We start from the raw sequence: 22,309 nt of genomic DNA, 5'->3' as shown, positions 1-22,309 counted from the left end.
TGTATTTATGCTCGTGTGACGGAGTCTCATTTTGTCACCCAGGTTGGAGTCTCACTCTGTCAGCATGATCTTGGCTTACTGCAACCTCCGTCTCCTGGGTTTAAGCGATTCTCATGCCTCAGCCCCCTGAGTAGCTGGGATCACAGGCGTATATCACCACGCCCAGCTAATTTTTTTGTATTTTTAGTACAGACAGGGTTTCACTGTGTTGGCCAGGCTGGTCTTGAACTCCTGGCCTAAAGTGATCCACCCGCCTCAGCTTCCCAAAGTGTTGGGATTACAGACATGAGCCATTGTGCCCAGACATATTATTTTTTAGAGACAGGCTCTTGCTCTGTTGCCCAGGCTGATCTTGAACACCTGGACCCAAGAGATCCTCCTGCTTCAGCTTCCTAAAGTGCTGGGATTACAGGTGTGAGACACCGCTCTCGGCCAAAAAATTAACTTTTTGTTAATAAGCCATCTTTTGCTTTTCTTCTCTTTTACCTAATATCCCTTGAAGTTTTAAACATTGTATGTTCTATATTTGATTCACTCTGTAGTTATAATTATGTAGTTGATCTCTTCTTTACTATTTATGTAAGCTTATACCTTTTCTAGTTACTCACTGCAGTAATTAACTTGCTTTATCCCTGGGAGGTCTGAAAAAAAAAACAATGACTAGCTTAAAGTTTATTGAACGCCTTGGAAAAGGTGGTATAAAACAATAATCTTTATTTCATTCTTGAGTTTGAATAATCCCTTACTTATTTCCTCTGTCTCCACCCTGCGTGTTAGACTAGTGTTCCCTTCCTCTCCGTCTTCATCTTTTGTACATATGTTCATTGTGTCATTCATTATATATAATTTTAAATGTTTACACGTTTCTCCCCACTGGAATAAAAGCTCACTGATGGAAGAACCTACATCTTTTTATCCTTGAATTTCTAGCTAGAATATTGCCTGGCTTATGCCTGTAACAGGCCTTTAATGTATTGATTAGAAGCTTTCGTTTGGAGCATGTAGTGTGCAACAAAGTATTTCAGTCTTTTTTTAAAAAAAAACAAGTAATTCTTAATTCTTTTAGAAGCTGGATAAGAAATCATCTCCATCCACAGGAAGCCTAGATTCTGGAAATGAGTCAAAAGAGAAATTATTGAAAGGAGAAAGTGCGCTTCAGCGGGTCCAGTGTATCCCTGGCAATGCCAGCTGTTGTGACTGTGGCCTGGCAGATCCACGGTGGGCCAGCATCAACCTGGGCATCACGTTGTGTATCGAGTGCTCTGGAATTCACCGGTGGGTAGGCCTGCCCACGATGAGAATTTCTTCTTTTGGATAAACACAGATTGAAATGGTTATGTTTCACTTGTTAGCTGCCCTTTTCCACTTCCCTAATTTAATCACCAGTTTGTATCTTTGTACCTTTTAAGAAGTAGTTAAAATCCTGGTTTGTAAAAGCTTTTGAGGACTTTGGTTCATCATTCATTATTAAACAGAAGATCTGTGCCTATATGTGTATGTTGAGGGCTTTATTAGAGCCTATGTCACGTTAAAAAAGAATTTGCGCAAATATGCAAACAGAGACTTGATAGTAATGCCGTCATCTTTTTTCCACTTAGGAGCCTTGGAGTTCATTTTTCAAAAGTACGATCTTTAACTTTAGACACCTGGGAGCCAGAACTTTTAAAGGTAAAAAAAATTTTTGCTTTAAAATATTTCATATTTTCACATGAAAGTGAAGATTTCAGAATCTTGGTTTACAAATGTATGAGTTCTTCATGCTAACAATGTGTGCTAGCTAAGTTGTATTGAAACACATCTGAGGCTATTTTGGCAAATCTGGTGTTTTCATTACAAGTTTTAAAAATGGCTACACTTGGCTGGGCGCGGTGGCTCACGCCTGTAATCCCAGCACTTCAGGAAGCTGAGGCGGGTGGATCATAAGGTCAGGAGATCGAGACCATCCTGGCTAACACGGTGAAACCCCGTCTCTACTAAAAATTACAAAAAATTAGCCAGGCGTGGTGTTGGGTGCCTGTAGTCCCGGCTACTCAGGAGGCTGAGGCAGGAGAATGGCGTGAACCCGGGAGGCAGAGCTTGCAGTGAGCCGAGATCGCGCCATTGCACTCCAGCCTGGGCGACAGCGAGACTCCGTCTCAAAAAAGAAAAAGAAAGAAAAAAAAAAAAAAGCTATATTTATATATAGCACCCTTAACTCCAGGTTAGTTCACTGCTCTTGTTTTCCTTGAGACAAGGTCTTCGCTCCCTTGTGCAGGCTGTGTAGTGGCGCCATCACAGCTTACTGCAGCCTGGACTTTATTGGCTCAAAGAATCCTTGTGCCGCAGACCTCCCGAGCGATTGACACTATAGATGCATGCCACCATGCCTGGCTAATTTTTGTATTTTTTGTAGAGACAGGGTTTCACCATGTTGCCCAGACTGGCCTTGTACTCCTAGGCTCAAGCAATCCATCTATCTCAGCCTCCCAAAGTGCTGGGACTACAGGTATAAGCCACTACCCTTGGCCCAGTTCAGATTCTATGCCTTAATTTTAATCTTTTCTGATTAGATTCTTATTAAATATATAAGAGGTCTATTGCTATACTAAACTTCATAATGGATTGGTAAAGCTTTTGACACCATTGGGTTGTTTTAGCATAGGATGATTTGCAAATTTACATTTGTCAGGTTCGGAGTCATCATACTAAGTCTTCCTTTTTTCCCTGTGTCTAAGAATTTATATCTATGAAAATGTTATAAATAATTTTAGACCACTACTGGTTTCTGATAAGATTTACAAAATTCGAAATAGTAGTATAATCCTTTTAATTCCTGCCATCTAGTTTACCATATTGTAGAAAATAGATGAGTTTAAGGGTTGGAATATATACTCATTTGTTTCTGTCTGAAACTTGTGGCCCGGTGCAGTGCCTCATGCCTGTAATCCCAGCACTTTGAGAGGCCAAGGTGGGCGGATCACTTGAGGTCAGGAGTTTGAAACCAGCCTTGCCAACGTGGTGAAACTCTGTCTCTATTAAAAGTACAAAAATTAGCCGGGCATGGTGGCACGCGCCTGTATTCCCAGCTACTCGAGAGGCTGAGGCAGGAGAATCACCTGAATCCAGGAGGCAGAGGTTGCAGTGAGCTGAGATCGCACCACTGCACTCCGGCCTGGGCGACAGAGGAAGACTGTGTCTCAAAAAAAAAAAAAAAGAAAGAAAGAAAGTAGATACTAATTCCCATTCTTTTTAAAATAGAATGTTTTTTATTTTTTTTGAAATTCACTCATTTTTATAAGAATATTTTTCAAATTTTAATCGTAGTATATCATGAATTTATTTAGTGTAGAGTAGAAAATGTGTGCCTTGATATTTTTTCCAAATTATCTTTTTTTTTTTTTTTTGAGGGAGTCTTGCTGTGTCGCCCAAGCTGGAGTGCAGTGGCACGATCTTGACTCACTGCAAGCTCCACCTCCTGGGTTCATGCCATTCTCCTTCCTCAGCATCCCTAGTAGCTGAGACTACAGGTGCCCACCACCATGCCCAGCTAATTTTTTGTATTTTTAGTAGAGACGGAGTTTCACCGTCTTAGCCAGGATGGTCTCGATCTCCTGACCTTGTGATCCGTCCGCCTTGGCCTCCCAAAGTGCTGGGATTACAGGTGTAAGCCACCGCGCCTGGCCTTTTTTTTTTTTTTTTTTTTTGAGATGGAGTCTCACTTTGTCACCTAGGCTGGAGTGCAGTGGTGCAATCTCGGCTCACTGCAACCTCCGTCTCCTGGGTTGGAGCAATTCTTGTGCCTCAGCCTCCCAAGTAATTTTTTTTTTTTTTTTGTATTTTTCGTAGAGACGGGGTTTCGCCATGTTGCCAAGGCTGGTCTTGAACTCCTGGCCTCAAGTAATCTGCCTGCCTTGGCCTCCCAAAGTGCTGGGATTACAGGCATGAGCCACAACACCCAGCCAATTTTTCCAAATCCGTAACCAACTTTCTTAGCATCAGTAATTGAAAAATCCTTTCCTTTCCCATCATTTTCTTATTTTTCCTTTGCCTTACATTAAATTTCTTGTTTACATTTCCTTTGCCTTACATTAATTTCTTGTTTAATGTAAGGTTGATTTCTGTGCTACTAGTCTTACGCAATGATGTCTCACAGTACCAGTGCAGATTTTAAGGAAGACTTTATATATAATAATTAGTATCTTTACTTTAAAAATGAAAAATATGCTGTATAAAACTAGAAGTAATAATTGCTCAAAGAAGGAATTAGCACATTTAAGATTTTTAAGAGATAGCTGGGCTATGGGACGAGGGGAAAGAAAGTGACAGGGAGAGATAATGGAAACAATAAATGGAAGGCCGGGCGTGGTGGCTGACACCTATAATCCCAGCACTTTGGGAGGCAGAGGCGGGTGGATCACCTGAGGTCCGAAGTTCAAGACCAGCCTGACCAACATGGAGAAACCCCATCTCTACTAACAATACAAAATTTAGCCGGGCATGGTGGCGCATGCTTGTAACCCCAGCTACTTGGGAGGCTGAGGCAGGAGAATTGCTTGAACCTGGGAGGCTGAGGTTGCAGTGAGCCGAGATTGTGCCATTGCACTCCAGCCTGAGCAACAAGAGGGAAACTCCATCTCCAAAAAAAAAAAAAAAAAAAAAAAAAAGGAATAAATGGAAATGACAGAAGAGGGACGTCATAGAAATAATGGGACCTCAAAAGGACTCATGATTAAGGAAAAGGAGAGAGGCTGGTGTGGTAGCTCATGCCTGTAATCCTAGCACTTTGAGAGGTTGAGGTGGGCAGATCATCCTTGATGTCAGGAGTTCGAGACCAGCCTGGCCAACATAGCGAAACCCTGTCTCTACTACAAATAGAAAAACTAGCTGGGTGTGGTGGTGGCCATCTGTAATCCCAGCTATTCGGGAGGTTGAGGCAGGAAAATCACTTGAACCCAGGACGTGGAAGTTGCAGTGGGCCAAGGTCATGCCACTGCACTGCAGCCTGGGTGATGGAGTGAGACTCTGTCTCAAAAAAAAAAAAAAAAGAAAAAGGAGAGAAAGGGAAACCATTCTCTTGCCTATGAGAGTGCTCTTCCCAGACTTCACTCCTGTTGTTGGGTCCAGAGAGCATTGTAATCCTCTTGTTATCTCATCCCAGGCCTTGCCTGCTCCCACATCTCACCTGTCCCAACACTTTAACCTCTATTCTCTACATAGTGGTAATGTCATCTTAATGTGTATTAGTGTCCCCTTTACCTACATATGATTTTTCAGGGAAGTGGTTTGGGTGATCTGCTCTTGGTAAAAATGTTTGTTTTTGTGGTCAAGCCTGGAATTGGGCATAACTAGAAGCAATAAGATTAGCCAAGAAGGTACAGATATAATTTATTAGTGAGGCAAGGAGAGCTGGAACAGAATTAAAGAGGTGAGTAACAGATGGAAAGGAAAATCTAAAAGAATTTGGAACATATAACTAGGCGTTGTTTGTTATCTGAAGACAGAACCCAACCCAAAAAGAGGTAAAAGTTCAAAAATACTTACCAGAAAATTGTAAATTTGATAGATTTCCATATTTCTAGGAACTAGATGTGAAAACTGAAAAGAATAGATACTTAATGTTTAACTTACTGTCCTAAGACTGGCTAGTACTTACTGCACCTTACTGTATAGATAATGCTTTGTTGTCATACTTCTTGCCTTTCTATGGACATAGAGATAGATACAATAGCTGTGATATGTGGCTAGATAGATACGTAGATAAACTTGTAGAGAGAGAGAATGACTCTGGTAGGGGTGATAATCTTCTAGTGGAGGTAATTTGGTGAAGAACAGCAAAGTGATAATATTACTCTCAGTTCTCGTCTCATTTTGTTTTAACATAAAACTTCTTTGTAGAATAAGCAACTGCAGAATATGTAAGGGAATTAGTTAACTGTACTTGCTTAAAGGATTTTTAAATTTTAGCTTATTTTAAGGTCTTTAATGCATAGCTTATTTTTCTATTTTTTTGCCAAACAGCTTATGTGTGAGTTGGGGAATGATGTTATAAATCGAGTTTATGAAGCTAATGTGGAAAAAATGGGAATAAAGAAACCACAACCAGGACAAAGGTACTATTTCAGTTGTTTTTTTTCCCCCTAATTAGGAATACAGCTACGATTTTATTTCACTGTAGTAACTGATATATAACATTGAGACAAAGTGTTTAGAAGCAGTCATTACCACTTCTTTTCAAATGTTGGCTGTCTCTTTCTTCGGCATGTTAATTAGATAATTATATTGTATTGAACAGATAATCAATTATAGTCTCTAGAGTAGAGAGATCTCAAAAATTAGGGCTCTGCGTAGGAATGTAGAAACCCTTAACAGTAGTTAAAGTAGACCAAAGTTCTGTCCATGGTAGCATTAAAAATGGATAATCTATTCATTACAGTCTCTAAGGATCAAGTTTCTGTTAACCTACAGTGAATAGTTTTACATTGTTCATATGTAATTTAGCAAAGATTTGTTAATCACATAGTTTATGCATGGCATTATAATATTGAAGAACTAAAGATGCAAAGTGTGCCTCTGAAAGGGGGAGAGTACTTGATTGCTGTGTTTGAAATTATTCTTCCAATTCTGTATAAGGAGGGCTCATTGAATGAAGTGGCTAAGAGTTTGGTACCTTCAAAGCACATGATTTTTGTTGTTGATACTGATTTCTGTCTAAGTCTTCATGTATGACCAATTGTATTTGAAAGTTATTGCTGTCTAAACCAATACCATTTAAATCAGAATCTTAATTATTTGCTAAAACAAGACTGAGTTATTTCAGACCTTGAAATAACCTTCTATTTTAACCAAAGACCTAAACTTTTTAAGAGGATATAAGTAAAAAATATAGAACAGATATGGTATTTTATGATGGTATCATAAATTAGAACTTTATTTTATTTCTTCTTAATAATGCTATGTGTTGTTTTAAAGTAGTCTTATGAAAAATTATGGTCATCAGTAGTGCTCGTCCAGTATGTGAAATTATTTATTTAAGTAAAAATGAAAATAAAGTTACTTTGTATAAATTTTTAAGTTTTTTTTTTGCGGCGATGTTTTCTACTCTGCAAAAAGCATGAGGGAAGTATAGAAATGAATAGCACAGAAATTAAGAGAAGGGAAGAGTAGCATGTTAATACTTGTGATTTTTCAGTTAGGTTATTGTTTGTATTTCACTTGAGTGTGAAATCATAGTTCATTAGGTATTTGGAAGGAAAACATTATATATATATATATAATGTCACAGATTCAGTTTTAACCAGTATTACATTCAGTGACTTTGTTTGAATATATTCAGTATATAATGGCTTGTTTTGGTATTAGCCATGCTAAGAGATTAAGCAAAACATCATGACATTTTTATGTCTATCAGACAGGAGAAGGAGGCATATATCAGAGCAAAGTATGTGGAGAGGAAATTTGTGGATAAATATTCTATATCATTATCACCTCCTGAGCAGCAAAAAAAGTTTGTCTCTAAAAGTTCTGAAGAAAAGAGGCTGAGCATTTCTAAATTTGGGCCAGGGGACCAAGTCAGAGCATCTGCCCAAAGTTCAGGTATTGCAAACTTTCTTACTGTGTCTATAGCTATTTTCTTAAGCTCATATCACTTTTATAATCCCTGAACTAATAGCCATTGTCATTTTTTTAATGTTGAAAACCTGTTCCCTTCTACATATTCTAAGAAAAACTGAATTTCTGTGTCTTTAAAATAGTTAACTTTAAACAATGCCATACTATTTCACCTTTCTAGGTAATGTGTATATTTTAAGGAATAAAACTGCTTAAAATGCAAGGGGAGATGGGAATTATAAACCTGACACTTCAAAAGCCCTACGTATCTGATTAACTACCTGATTTCCTTCCTATTTTTTCCTCCTAAATTTTTTCCCAGTAACGTTTTCTCCTGCCCTTTCCCTTCTTACGGCCTGCTTTGTGCTTTGGTAACTTGCATGTCCCCAGTGGCTGCTGTAAATAGCGACGAGGCCAGGCGGGAGTCTCTGTTTTGTCCTGATGAGCTAGATTCACTCTTCTCCTACTTTGATACTTCTTCAAAACTGCGTAGTAGTAAGTACGACTCTTGTGGAGCATTCCAAATCTGTGCCAGTGGTCATTGTGCGGTGTGGCCATTTCTCTAGATGTTACCCATTGTCTCAGAATTACACGTTACTTACAGTCATACGATAAATTAAGCTCTTTACTACCCCTGACATATTATGGAGTAATGAGATGTGTTACAACTCTGAAAATAAGTTTATTTTCAGGTTTTGTGATTGATTTATATCTCGATAAGCTAAGTGTTCAAAAGGGTTAAAATTATTAAATGCATTCTCCTTGTGGTGCCTGAGTTCATGTTGATGTGTAAGAGCTCATTTTAAAACCTTGTTTGTGGGAGATTGTTTTCTAAATGGCATGAACTTTAATCACTAGTTAATTTTTCTTTAAAACAGTCAAAAGTAATGACAGTGGAATTCAGCAGAGCTCTGATGATGGAAGAGAATCTTTACCCTCCACAGTGTCAGCCAATAGTTTATATGAGCCTGGTGAGTTCTAATGAAACTCAATGTTAATTGGTTTTGTTTGCTGGAAAATGCATGTGGTAAATGTCTACTTTTGATTAAAAAAAAATACATACATACATATATATATATGTATGTATTTTTTTTTTTTTGAGATGGAGTTTCACTCTTACTGCTCAGGCTGGAGTGCAGCAGTACGATCTTGGCTCACTGCAACCTCCACCTTCCAGTTTCAAGTGATTCTCCTGCCTCAGCCTCCCGAGTAGCTGGGATTACAGGTGCCCACCACCACGCCCAGCAAATTTTTGTGTTTTTAGTAGGGACGGGGTTTCACCACATTGGCCAGGCTGGTCTCGAACTCCTGACCTTGTGATCCACCCGCCTTGGCCTCTCAAAGTGCTGGGATTTGAGCCACCGCGCCCGGCCCTACTCTTGATTAAATATTTTAAATGAAGGGGTTAGTCTTTTAGAAGGCAACTAGGGGAGGAGTAATACTCTTAAATGAGAAAGCAGCGATTTCTTCATATTTGGAAATTCTGTCCTAGTTATATATTGTTTATACTTTTTAAATTTTTTATTTATTTATTTATTTTGAGATGGAGTCTTGCTCTGTCACCCAGGATGGAGTACAGTGGTGCGATCTTCGCTTACTGCAAGGCCCGCCTTCCGGTTTCACGCCATTCTCCTGCCTCAGCCTCCCGAGTAGCTGGGACTACAGATGCCCACCACCATGCGTGGCTAATTTTTTTTTTTTTTGTATTTTTAGTAGAGACGGGGTTTCACCGTGTTAGCCAGGATGGTCTTGATCTCCTGACCTCGTGATCTGCCTGCCTTGGCCTCCCAAAGTGCTGGGATTACAGGCGTGAGCCACTGAGCCTGGCCTACATTTTATTTTTTATTTTGAGTCTCGCTCTGTTGTCCAGGCTGGAGTGCAATGGCAAGATCTTGGCTCACTGCAGCCTCCACCTTCTGGGTTCATGCAGTTCTCCCACTCAGCCTCCCAAGTAGCTGGGTTACAGGTGTATGTCACCATGCCCAGCTAATTTTTGTATTTTTAGTAGAGATAGGGTTTCACCATGTTGGCCAGGCTGGTCTTGAACTCCTGACCTCAAGTGATCCCCCTGCCTCAGCCTCCAAAAGTGCTGGGATTATAGGCGTCAGCCAGCACACCTGATCCTTAGTTGTACATTCTTCCAAGCCTAATGGTATGTGCTAAAAGTGCCGTACCAATTGCCAAGGATAATTTTTAATCCACATGAACTGTGTGTCTTATTATCCTTTATCTTTCCTTGTGGCTGTCCTGTCAGGAGAAAGAGATCAGCAACTCCCTCCCCATTAGATTTTTCTTTTGACTTGTGCTTTATACCCTTGTCCCTTCCTGCACGATTTCAGTGATTTTGGTCCTGCAGAGTACTCAGGGGAGTCAGCACTCTTCAAATTATTTGAAGTGCTTGTAGTGCAAATTGGGATGGTATTGGACCATCCTAGGAATGAAGTGAGGTTTGGTCTAGTAGTAAAAGTTTTTATGGATTCTTGCTGCTTCTTAAGTCCCAACATTTAGGAATATTCTCAATTTTAATCTAGTACAGAGTAATTAACCTATCCCTTGGATACTGGCAAGAACAAAGGCCTGGCATGTCAGTGATTGTCTTTATAGGAGAAGGTTGAATGTTGGGGAATATCTATGTGAAAATCTCCCATAAGCTCATTATGATAGATTAATGGTTTCTTATGTCATAGCTTGATTTTTTAAAAATTGCGATAAAATGCACATAAAATTTATCATCTTAACTTTTTTTTTTTTTGAGGCTGAGTCTCGCTCTATTGCCCAGGCTGGAGTGCAGTGGTGCAATCTCAGCTCACTGCATCCTCTGCCTCCTGGGTTCAAGCGATTCTCCTGCCACAGTCTCCCAGGTAGATGGGATTACAGATGCCTGCTACCACGCCTGGCTAATTTTTATATTTTTAGTAAAGACGAGGTTTCACCATGTTGGCCAGGCTAGTTTGGAACTCCTGACCTCAAGTGATCCACCCGCCTTGGCCTCCCAAAGTGCTGGGATTGCAGGCGTGAGCCACCGTGCCTGGCCCATCTTAACCATTTTTAAGTGTACAGTTTAGTGGCATTAAGTATATTCCCATTAGTGTGCTACCATTACTGCCATTCATCCACAGAACTCTTTTTATCTTGCAAAACTGAAACTCTACCTATTAAATAATTTTTTCTTTTTCTGCCAAGAGCTCATTTTTATTGATGTGTATGTGTTTGCTTTTCAGAAGGAGAAAGGCAAGATTCTTCTATGTTTCTTGACTCGAAACATCTTAATCCAGGACTTCAGCTTTATAGGGCGTCATATGAAAAAAACCTTCCTAAAATGGCTGAGGCTTTGGCTCATGGCGCAGACGTGAACTGGGCCAATTCAGAGGAAAACAAAGCGACACCACTTATTCAGGCTGTGTTAGGGGTATGCGTTTATACAATGACATTTTCAGTAGCAATCAAATATTTAAACAAATCATAATAAGTTCTGAACTGGCTTTAGTATTATCTTTGCTTCAAGAGATGGGTTAGAAAATAGAAGGAACCTCTGTTCTATTAATAGTAGTGGTTTCTGAGCACCACTTCAATTGTTTGAAGTTTTTTTGCAGTGGAAGAGAATTCTGATAATGAAAGTATATAGTGTGTTTTGCTAGTTTCACAAACTGCAAATGAATCTCTATTAGAATTAGTTCTTGGGAAGAAAATAATATAATTTATAATTTCTCTGCCTTGGCTGAGCGATATTTTTTCTTTGGAGAGAAGGAAATGGAAATGCTATTTGAGTAAAGAAAACCAATTGTTTTTAAAAAGAAATGTATTGTAGTTTCTTGTTATTTGCTTTTGTCTATAGTTATCCTCTTTTTTCCTTTAAGGGCTCTTTGGTGACGTGTGAGTTCCTCCTACAGAATGGTGCTAATGTCAACCAAAGAGATGTGCAAGGGCGGGGACCATTGCACCATGCCACCGTCTTAGGGCACACAGGGTAACTGCAGTGCTTTAATATTTAAGGAGACTTTATTTGAAAAATTATTTTGAATTAATGTTTTAGTTTTTCTCAGGTTAAAGTTTTCAGGTAGTGTTTGTAAACAGATGTGTTCCATGACTTATTTTGTCATGATGGAATTTGAAAGTTAAAAAAATCTCTTTCAGAAAAAGCTACTATTGGTTTTCAGATACGAAAATTTCAAGGCTTACTTTGACCTTAACTTGTCATTAAATAGATCAGTTTTAGTACTTAACTTTCTCTGTTATTAAAATTGTGGTGATTTTGTCAGACAACTTAAGCCTATATTTGTGTTTATGTATGTATGTACATATACATTATTTCCATAGCATGCATACACATAACCTATTTAAAGATAATTTGATGACTTTATAATTTTTAGTTTTTCCACAGGGTAGCTAAAGTCAAATTCTAAACTAAATTCTTACTTTGGGTTATTGATATTGTGTCTTCTGGAGTGATAGTAAGATTCACAGAACAGTAAAGCCTTGAAAATTGACTTTCTATTATTAGGAAGTATAAATGAAAGAAAATGTTGGCTTTATGTGAAAAATTTGTGTCTTAAACGCTTGTTTCTTAATAAGACATCTCAGGGTATCCGATTATTATGTGGCAGATAAGCAAGAAGCTCTTATTTTAAAATATTTTTAAAATAGCATCTTCATTTATTTAAAGACAGGGCCTCGCCCCGTTGCCCAGGCAGGAGTGCAGTGGTGCAATCATAGCTCACTACAGCCTTGAACTCCTAGGCTCAAGCGATCCTCCCCTAGTAGCTTGGGTTATAGGCATGAGCCACTGTGTCTGGCTATTTTTATTTATTTATTTATTTATTTTGAGATAAAGTCTTGCTCTGTCACCCGGGCTGGAGTGCAGTAGCACGATCTCAGCTCACTGCAACCTCCGCCTCCTGGATTCAAGCGATTCTCCTGCCTTAGCCCCCTGAGTAGCTGGGATTATAGGTGTGCACCACCACGCCTGGCTAATTTTTTTGTATTTTTAGTAGAGATGAGGTTTCATCATGTTGGCCAGGCTGGTCTTGAACTCCTGACCTCAGGTGATCCATCTGCCTTGGCCTCCCAAAATGCTGGGATTAACAGGCATGAGCCACCGCGCCTGGCCATGTCTGGCTATTTTTATCATGGCTTGTTTTCTTCTATCAGCAAAGAGATTCAGTCAGATAACTTCATTGTTTAAACTTTCCACACTTAAAAAAGGTAGTATTTAAGGTAGTACTTAACTCATCCTTTGTATTTTCTTCTTTTTTTTTAAGAGATGAGAGTCTCACTATGTTGCTCAGGTTGGAGTGTGGTGACTGTTCATAGGCACATTCATAGCTCACTACAGCCTTGAATTCTGGGGCTCAGGATCTTCATGCCTCAGCTCCCAAGTGGCTGGGACTACAGGCATGCCCTGCCACTCCTGGCTAATTTTTAAATTTTTTTTAGAGACATTTTGCTATGTTGCTCAGGCTGGTCTTGAACTTCTGACCTCAAGTGATTTCCCCTGCCTCTGCCTTCTGAGTAGCTGAGATTACAGGTGCTTATCTTGCCCAGCCATTATTTTCTTCTTAAACTGTCAAAATTCTTTCCATTTTATTTCATAGACCCCATTTAGTCATTCTTTCATATTTTAAATTGTTTTTCAGTTTATTCAAGTAATGAATATTTGCAAGTACAGCAAGCAGATTACTTCCCATTCTTTGCTGTTGTATTATCATTATTATGAAGTTTACATTGCCTTGGCTTTCTTCATTTTCAAATAATGACCTTGAGTGATCTTTTTTTCATTTAGGTTTATAGATACCTGTGCACATGTTTTTATGATATTCTTTTTTTTTTTTTTTTTTTTTGAAACGGAGTCTCACTTTCGCCCAGGCTGGAGTGCAGTGGTGCGATCTCGACTCACTGCAAGCTCCGCCTCCCGGGTTCACGCCATTCTCCCGCCTCAGCCTCCTGTGTAGCTGGGACTACAGGCGTCCACCACCACACCCGGCTATGTTTTTTTTTTTGTATTTTTAGTAGAGATGGGGTTTCACCTTGTTAGCCAGGATGATCTCGATCTCCTGACCTCGTGATCCGCCCGCCTTGGCCTCCCAAAGTGCTGGGATTACAGGCGTGAGCCACCACGCCTGGCCTTTTTATGATATTCTTTGAGGGTAGGGACCACAACTTATATATCCACCATGTTATCTATATAGCACCAGATTAAATAAGATAATGTATGCAAAAATACCTCGAGACTTGTGAAATGTTGATCTTGGTAAGTTTTTATTAGTAGAGTTAGTGTTCAATTAATATTTGTAGAATGAATCAAGAATTTCCTAATGAAAATGTTACTTAAGTAGTGCTTTTTTTTTTTTTTAAGATGAATACTGATTCTTTTTTTCTTATCGACAATATCTCAAAAATGCTGTTTTCTTAAACAGGCAGGTATGTTTATTCCTAAAACGAGGTGCCAATCAACATGCCACTGATGAAGAAGGGAAAGATCCTTTGAGCATAGCTGTGGAAGCAGCCAATGCTGATATAGTCACCTTGTAAGTACTTCCTTTTTACTTGACTATTTCCATACAGTGAATTACAGTTGTCCCTCGGTTATCCACAGTGAATTGGTTCCAGGACTCTGTGGATACCAACATCCACATATGCTCATGTCCCTTATATAAAATGGTATGTATTTACATATAACTTACGTACCTCCTCCCATATACTTTAAATCATCTCTACTTATTATACCTAATACAATGGACGTGCTGTCTATGTAGTTGTTGTACTATAGTGTTTTGTATTTGTATTTATTTATTTATTTTTGAGACCGACTCTCACTCTGTTGCCCAGACTGGAGTGCACTGGCTCCCTGCAACCTCCACCTCCCAGATTCAAGCGATTCTCCTGCCTCAGCCTCCCTAGTAGCTGGGATTACAGGCGTGATCCACCACAACCTGCTAATTTTTGTATTTTTAGTAGAGATGGGGTTTCACCATGTTGGCCAGGCTGGTCTTGAACTCCTGACCTCAGGTGATCCACCCGCCTTGGCCTCCCAAAGTGCTGGGATTACAGGTGTGAGCCACCGCACCTGGCCGATTATTTGTATTTTAAAATTGTTGTATGGTTATTTTTTATTGCCTTTTTTCCCCTGAATATTTTCCATTGGTGATTGGTTGAACCCACAGAGAAGGACAGCCAACTGTACTTGCACAAAGTGTTAACACAGCGTCGTGCATTGTGTGAACTTTGAAGTTGGTTGGTATTTACTTTGTGCCATGTACTTCTCTAAGCACATTAAATGTATTAAACACTTTAAATGCATGAACTTATTTGGTTCTCACAACAACTCTATGAGGAAGATATTGTTAATATTGTCTTCATTTTATAGAAAAAGAAGCCAAGCCATAGATAATTTGAGATGTTAGTAAGTGATGGAGCTGGGATTTGAAACCAGGAATTGTGGCCCTAAAACCCATGTTCTTAGCCATTTATGCTGTACTGCCTGATGCAGAAACAGAAAACCAGTGACTTCTTTAAAATGCTTTGTTTTGTTTTTTTTTTTTTTTTTTTTTTTTTGGAGACAGAGTTTTGCTCTTGTTGCCCAGGCTGGAGTGCAAGGGCACGATCTCAGCTCAGCAACCTCTGCCTCCCGGGTTCAAGCGATTCTCCCTCCTCAGCCTCCTGACTAGCTGGGATTGCAGGCATGCGCCACCATGCCTGGCTAATTTTGTATTTTTAGTAGATGGGGTTTCTCCATATTGGTCAGGCTGGTCTTAAACTCCTGACCTCAGGTGATCCACCTGCCTCACCCTCCCAAAGTGCTGGGATTACAGGCATGAGTCACTGCGCCCGGCTAAAATGGTTTATCTCTTCGTATAGTACTAGGGCAGAGGCTGGGATTGTTAGAGTAACAGATAATTATTCTACTACCTCGAGAATTAGAGGATTCTCTAATTCTGTAGGCAGGATAGTTGCATTGATATTAGTAATTTGTGAAGTTCCATTACCTTTGGGCAGTGGTAGGAATTGGTGCTTGTTTTTAAAAATAATTATTCACATAAAGCTAGGTGCTCCCACCCATAATCCAAGCTACTCAGGAGATTGAGGTGGGAGGGCTGCTTGAGCCCAGAGGCTGGAGAAAAGCCTGGGCAACATAGTGAGACCCTGTCTCTACAAAAAATTAAAAATTAGCTGGGTATGGTGGCACATGCTTGTAGTCGTAGCTACTTGGGAGGACGAATGAGACCCTGTCGCAAAACAAAACAAAAAAAAATTATTTATGTGAATACTTGATTAATTTTAAGATTAAAATGCATGCTTTTGAATGTTTGAATAAAATTTAATGTGATCTTTTAAATAATTTTGAGGTCTTGATTTACATCTCAGATCAAAGTAGTTTATTACACATGGAATTCAGAAAATTAATCGTCACCTATACCTTATTATGTAGGAAATCTCAAGCGTATTTTGTATTGTCACTTATTCTTTTTATCCTGGGCTAAATGAAGCCCATAATTGCTTATCCCCCATCATTGGAGAAGAAATAGATCCATCCACACTCCTGAGCTCCTACTGAGAATTCTTGACTTCTCATATGTCACCCCTCTGCCAAATAAAATAACAAAACAGCAAAACATACTTTCTTAGACCTTTTCCCCATAGGAGGGGTTACTGTTATTATGGAGGCTATTGCAGGAAAGTGTAGAACTCTTAAATCATTACAGATTTACAGTAGGAGAAAGATAAGTTATTAAAAGATAGGAATGATATAGAGAAACAAACTCTGCAGGCAGCTTCCCAGGCAATACCTATATAGCAGTGGACCCTTCCCTTAAAAATAATCTGTTCTCAAATCGTCTTAATTTTCTTGTTTTACTTTGTGTGAGTGCTTCAGTTTCACTTAAGAAATTTTGTAAGTAAGCATCCTCTGTGAAAACGCAAATGCCAAAGGAAGATTTGTGGAACTGTTGTTAATACAGTGGTTGAGAGAGAAGATAAAGGGAATTGTGGAACTTTGAAGATAGGAAAAGTTCATGTCACACGCTGCAGTTGCCAGAGAGAACATTTCAGAAGAGGGTGATGGAGGTCTGAGAAGGCAGTGGAAATTTGGTGGCCCAGAAGGACAGACGAGAGGTACAGAGTAGGAGAGGGGTACCAAACACAATATTTGCCTATTTTAAAATGTTGCTTAAAGGAAATACTTAGCTTCTTAATCTAGCGCTACATGTCATCTGCTGCCAAGATGAATAACCTAAAAAGAATGTATAAGCAATATGGTAATGTTGGGAAATTCTTGGTAACCTATAGTCATTTATTATAATGTTTATATATCAAAATATATTCCCAGTATTTAGAGGCGACACATGCTGTTTATATGTCTGAAACTACCTCACTTCAGAGTGAGCCAGAGTGAACTTATGACAGGTTCTGACTTCTGCACTACAGAAGCAATAATTTCAACAGTTGGCAGTTAAAATTTGACAGGTTGCTGTTAGAGCCAGGAATTGTCAGGCATCTGGAGGAAGCAAGCCACTAGAGGTATTGCAGGGATGCTGCTGCAGTACAGCTAAAATGCAGTTGTCGGAAGATTTTTATTGTCCTTTTTCATGAAAATTGTATGAAGGTGAGATAGTTATCTTTGTACCTCAGATTGCTGGGTTTGATAAACTAAAAGCCAGATTATTTTAATGGCAAATAAAACACAATTACATTAGTACATGTATTACCTGTTTATAGGCTTTATTTGTGACATTTATATTGTATAATGTCATCTAAAACACTATTTTATTTATTTTTAGGCTACGTTTAGCAAGAATGAATGAAGAGATGCGGGAATCAGAAGGACTTTATGGACAGCCAGGTCAATATTCTACTAATAACCATACTGAAATGCAGTATAAGAAATGCATTCAGGAATTTATCAGTTTACAACTGGAAGATTCATAGTTCTTTAGCAAACTAATGTGATACTATAGAGTTTTTATAACCTACTTGTAAATTGTGAGTTGTTAGCTTTGTACTGTACTTAACTGAATCCTTGGGTGGCTAATCCCGGGCCTTTAAAAATTCGTAACTCTTCCTATGACAGTACACATTGACTTGCTCTATTTCACTCTGGCTGCTGACTTCTTTATTTGCTGTACGGATGTCTTCCATATACATTCCAGTGAAGTGAATGGAATGGTAAAAATATTCTTTATATACTTACAGCAGCAAAATAGTTGTTTTCTTTTTGGAATTCTTTTTAGCTGTCAAGTGAATATAACAAAATTGTTTTCTTTTTGTTATTCAGGGAATTTCTATTAAATTACGTTCAGGGAAAAAAAAAAAAATCACCATGTGTCTGGCATATAAAAAGCCAGTATGGAAAATACCAAGAAAAAGTTTACTGATGAGTTTTGTACTACAATCTAAAAATGAGTTGAAGATTTAAAATGAAAATTCACCAGGTGGAGAAGTCCATGATATGAGTGGAGCTAGTTTGAAAGGCTGAGGGCAAAGGTCTCATTTTATCTAAAGCTAAAGCTTTGCCTCCAGGCAGTTGTGCATTATCTCTTAGATAAGCGGAAGTATTTAGAAAAATACTTTTTGCACCTGATGGCAAAGTAGATTTATTCTACTTGAGAAATTTCAATTCATGATCACCTCAAGTTTCATTTTGAGTAATTTTCACCTTTGAATCAAGATGTCAAGGAAGAAATATCAGATTCTTCTCTTTGAAGAACACGTTGATTAGATGTTCTTCACAAAGAAGAGAGTAATTATTGGTTCTCTTGTTTCATGAATTTGAGTATATGAATTACTCATCTGTCTGTTTTAAATTTATATACACATTAGTAAAAAATTTCATGAATTCATGACTAAAATACTTGAGAATATTCAGTTTGCAATGAGTAGGTTTGGTTTTTTAAAAATGAATATTGATACATTATTTTTAAAGTGACCTGGTAATATCATCTCTTCTTCCTGTTTAAATACATTTTGAAATTTCTGTACTTCAGCCATTTATTTTAACGAGATTAATATATAGTTAATGTGAGGCCATTCTTTCCTCAGAGGACCGTATTTACTACTGCTTATTTTTGGCCTAATTTAATATGGAACAAGTAAGAATGTTAAGAATAGAGGCACTTCAGCTAGATATTTCTAATCTAGGGTGTCCCACTTTAATCCTATGGATCATACAATACTAGGCGGCTCATGATGTTCCAAGATGTAAGAGTGCTGATTAAGGGTGAAGCTCTAGCATTAATTCTGGATTTCACCCATTTGTTTTAAACTTGAATGTTAGATTTTAAATAAGTTATAATTTTATAACAGATATTCTTAACTGATAGTATTACTAGGCCATTTTTGAGGCCTTTGTGTTTAAGCACTTTAAAATAGAAATTGTTTAAAGAATATGACCTGATATTTGTGAGAGAAGAGTGAACCTCAAGATTTTAAGTTAAACAATTATTTTCCCCCTGAAATTTTTAACTTCATTGTTTGGTTAGCTGCTCTTTCCTTACGGTGTCTGCTGATGAAGTTCACCCAGCTGATTAGCCAGGTGGTCAGTGGTCGACTCTTCTCTGGAGTTGGGAAGCTTGAAAGGAGAGGGCCTCTAAGTTCTTGCCACTTCTAGTTCCACCCAAATTGCTTGGGTTTCTGCCGCCATCATTTAGGAGCATTCAAATGTCTTTCACTGTCATTTTTTAGTTTATATATACATAAACTTAAAATGTATAGAAAAGATTTTTCCGATTTATTTTAATGAAAACTTGAAAAAAAAAAGCCTCATTTTAAAACAAGCTCTCTTACCATTCTCACATTTTAGTTTAGAGGTTAAAAAATAGACCGGAATTCTGGAAATAGTATATCAGAATAAAATTGAGATTTTTCTGATTTATTTGAGGATCATCTTGAGAAGGGTTAGATTTTTAACTCATTCAGAGGGCCTAATATTTAAAGCAGGATGATTTTATGCTTAGACAGGGGACATGGTGAAATGGCATATAGCAATTGCTCTTCGGTTTCTGTTCTTTTCCTTTATGAGACAGGTATGTTTGGCTCAGGCAGCAGCTGTTTGTTTTTCCTCTGCTTAGCACTGTACATTTTTCTATCAAATGCTTTGGTTGCTTGTTTTATTGGGATCCTTTTTTGGTTTTCTTAGCAATAGAATGAAAACCTCAGAACTCTGGGTAACTTAAATGCAGGTATTTTTAATCTTTTGATAATGAAGAGCTCTTATCCTTTAAAAGATTCAAATGTAATCTTTGGCAATCACTGATTTATTTCTAGGAAACCCCACTTGTGAACTTCCTATCTGTACAACCCTAGGGACCTGGGACTCCCTGTTTCTTGCGTGGGGTGATGTGAGAGCACACGTTTTTTTCAAAAGAAGGTGTGTCTCTCTTTGGCAGTCCCTGTAGCCCTTAGGAGACATGGGTGGGTGAGGGAAACAGCACACTCTTCTCTCAGTTATTGGAAACCGGTTTGGTGGTTCCCACAGTCTCTGGCTCTGTGACTCTTCTTGATCGTTGGCAGGTTCTCAGCCAGTTGAGAATCATCACTGCTTTAGGGACCCACTACTGGTTATGTGAGTATGTAGCAAGCACAAGTTGGGAATCGCTGATCTAAGTAATTATGAAAGGAAGCTGTTACCCACCCAGAAGGGGTAAGGTCGTGCATATGATGAGCTGGGGGTGGGTCTCACGTGCTGCTGTCCCTGTGAGGGGAGAACATTTCAAGAGCAAAATTAGCAAACTCTTCAATCATCGTAACTGCAGTTGTGGTAGATATTCCGAATACCAAAAATTAAAAATGAATTTAAACTGTCAGTGGAAACACAGCAGTCTGCATTTTAAAAACTCAGAGCTGTCCAGGCACATAGAAAAGTTAACTGTCTGAAGGCAAATAGAATGTGCTTAAGTTTCAAGAATATGCTTAGTATTATAAATGTTGAGTGATGAGTTGTTTACCATTTATAATAAACTGTTAAGTGTATTTCTGGGAACATTCCATGGCAGCATATTCTGGGTTGTTGTTTAGGTGTTCCAATGTAGACAAATTATATTTGCCTTGGGAAAAATTCTAAGTAATCAAAATTATATTTAAGTATTAAAAAATCACATTGAAGTTCAATTTGTGTTAGCTGTATTAAATATCTTGGTCACTATTGTTCTTGTAACATTTGCTTTTGACAACACATTTTGAGATCTAAGAAAGGTAGTACATTAACAGTGCATTAATTAATGTTTTGTTAGAAACTAAATGTTAACAAAAAGTTTTGTGTGTGTATGTGAAGGTGGCAACTTCCTTTTGTATTATATTTACGCTTTTTAAATGTATTCAGTCAGTGAAGCCAATGATTATTATAGCACCAACACTTTCATTCAAGGAAGCATTTAATTGAGTCTTATAATTTGTTTTGCATGGTACAATGGTTCTACTAAAATATACTTGTGTAATAGGTACTAGATGATTTAAAAACAAAAACGGAGAAACCATTTAAAAAATTCCATAGCTTGTTATACAAAATATGCATTGCTAATAGTAGAAGCCATATATTGCCATTGTACTGTTGTAATACTTAAAAGTGCTCATCTGGTGCTACCTGTAGACTATTTGGTATTAACGTCTGCTAGACCCTTCTTCCTATTTCTTCTTGAATGTATAATGTGTGCCTTTTAAGTTACTTCTAGTGTTGAATGGTAAAATCTTTGTGGTATTTTTGTATTATAATCTGCACTTTACACTTTCTTGGAAAGGAAAATTTCAGACTATCCAGTTTAAATAGTCTTTTAAAAATATTTATAATGTTTACAATAAATATTTTACATATTTTAATTCAACATCTAAAAATTAGAAAAAATATTTTATATGGTTTGTTGCTATTTAATGTTGCTCTCTTTATTTATTTTCTATCTTTTAGAATGGTTAAAATGAGAATAGCAATGTTTGTCTTTTGATGTGGAAGTAAACTTTTACGAAATCATGAGTATAATTGGATTGTCTTACCAGCCAGCTGTTCCAACGTATCAACCTTTTATTTTAGTCATGTCAATATGAGTTAGATGTTACTCTCAGCCACCTGTTAATAATCTCTTCTTACTGTTTTTTTCTTTTTAAAGTAGACTGATTAGGTTTAATCGATTGATTCAGGTCGGGAATAAATTTCCAGGGCTAAATGAAAACTATGTAGAGATGTTAATAAGTTGCTTTTTACCTAGACTAAATACAAAAAGTGACTAAAAAGTATTAGATTTATTTTCTTTTTTTTCTTTTTTGGAGGCGGAGTCTCGCTCTGTTGCCCAGGCTGGAGTGCAGTGGCGCGATCTCGGCTCACTGCAAGCTCTGCCTCCTGGGTTCACGCCATTCTCCTGCCTCAGCCTCCCGAGTAGCTGGGACTACAGGCGCCCGCCACCACGCCCGGCTAATTTTTTGTATTTTTAATAGAGATGGGGTTTCACCGTTTTAGCCAGGATGGTCTCAATCTCCTCACCTCGTGATCCGCCGGTCTCAGCCTCTCAAACTGCTGGGATTACCGGCGTGAGCCACCCGGCCGGGCCAAAAGTATTAAAATTTTTTAATTCAAAATCTTGGCTTATGCTGTTAGACCTTTTTACTAGATCTTTATTCCTATCCTCAACTTTTTTCTAATTCTCTAGCTTTTGGTATGACATCTCTTGCCTCAAAAATCTCACTTTTTAAAAACTGACAAAACTTACTGCACTATTAACAACATCTGTAGCAATGAGTGTGTTAT

General features: G+C 38.2%; 1 protein-coding gene across 10 annotated transcripts in view; it reads left to right on the top strand.

Moving 5' to 3' along the window:
* The window catches only part of ACAP2 (ArfGAP with coiled-coil, ankyrin repeat and PH domains 2), a 181,179-nt gene that overhangs the window by 152,704 nt on the left and 6,166 nt on the right, over positions 1-22,309 (top strand). For 8 of the 10 annotated variants that reach the window (XM_054551001.2, XM_054551000.2, XM_063722606.1 and 5 more), the window contains 10 exons: positions 1,067-1,275; positions 1,599-1,668; positions 5,998-6,089; positions 7,388-7,572; positions 7,978-8,082; positions 8,466-8,558; positions 10,809-10,996; positions 11,445-11,554; positions 14,001-14,111; positions 17,361-17,422. In XM_054551001.2, the coding sequence (XP_054406976.1) occupies positions 1,067-1,275; positions 1,599-1,668; positions 5,998-6,089; positions 7,388-7,572; positions 7,978-8,082; positions 8,466-8,558; positions 10,809-10,996; positions 11,445-11,554; positions 14,001-14,111; positions 17,361-17,422 (1,225 nt within the window). The remainder of the gene's footprint in view (positions 1-1,066; positions 1,276-1,598; positions 1,669-5,997; positions 6,090-7,387; positions 7,573-7,977; positions 8,083-8,465; positions 8,559-10,808; positions 10,997-11,444; positions 11,555-14,000; positions 14,112-17,360; positions 17,423-22,309) is intronic. The other 2 variants (XM_024244851.3, XM_024244850.3) reach the window with 1 other exon arrangement.

The sequence above is a fragment of the Pongo abelii genome, chromosome 2 (genome assembly GCF_028885655.2).
Source record: "Pongo abelii isolate AG06213 chromosome 2, NHGRI_mPonAbe1-v2.0_pri, whole genome shotgun sequence".
Classification (NCBI taxonomy): Eukaryota; Metazoa; Chordata; class Mammalia; order Primates; family Hominidae; genus Pongo; species Pongo abelii.
This window is presented reverse-complemented; position numbering and strand designations above follow the sequence as displayed.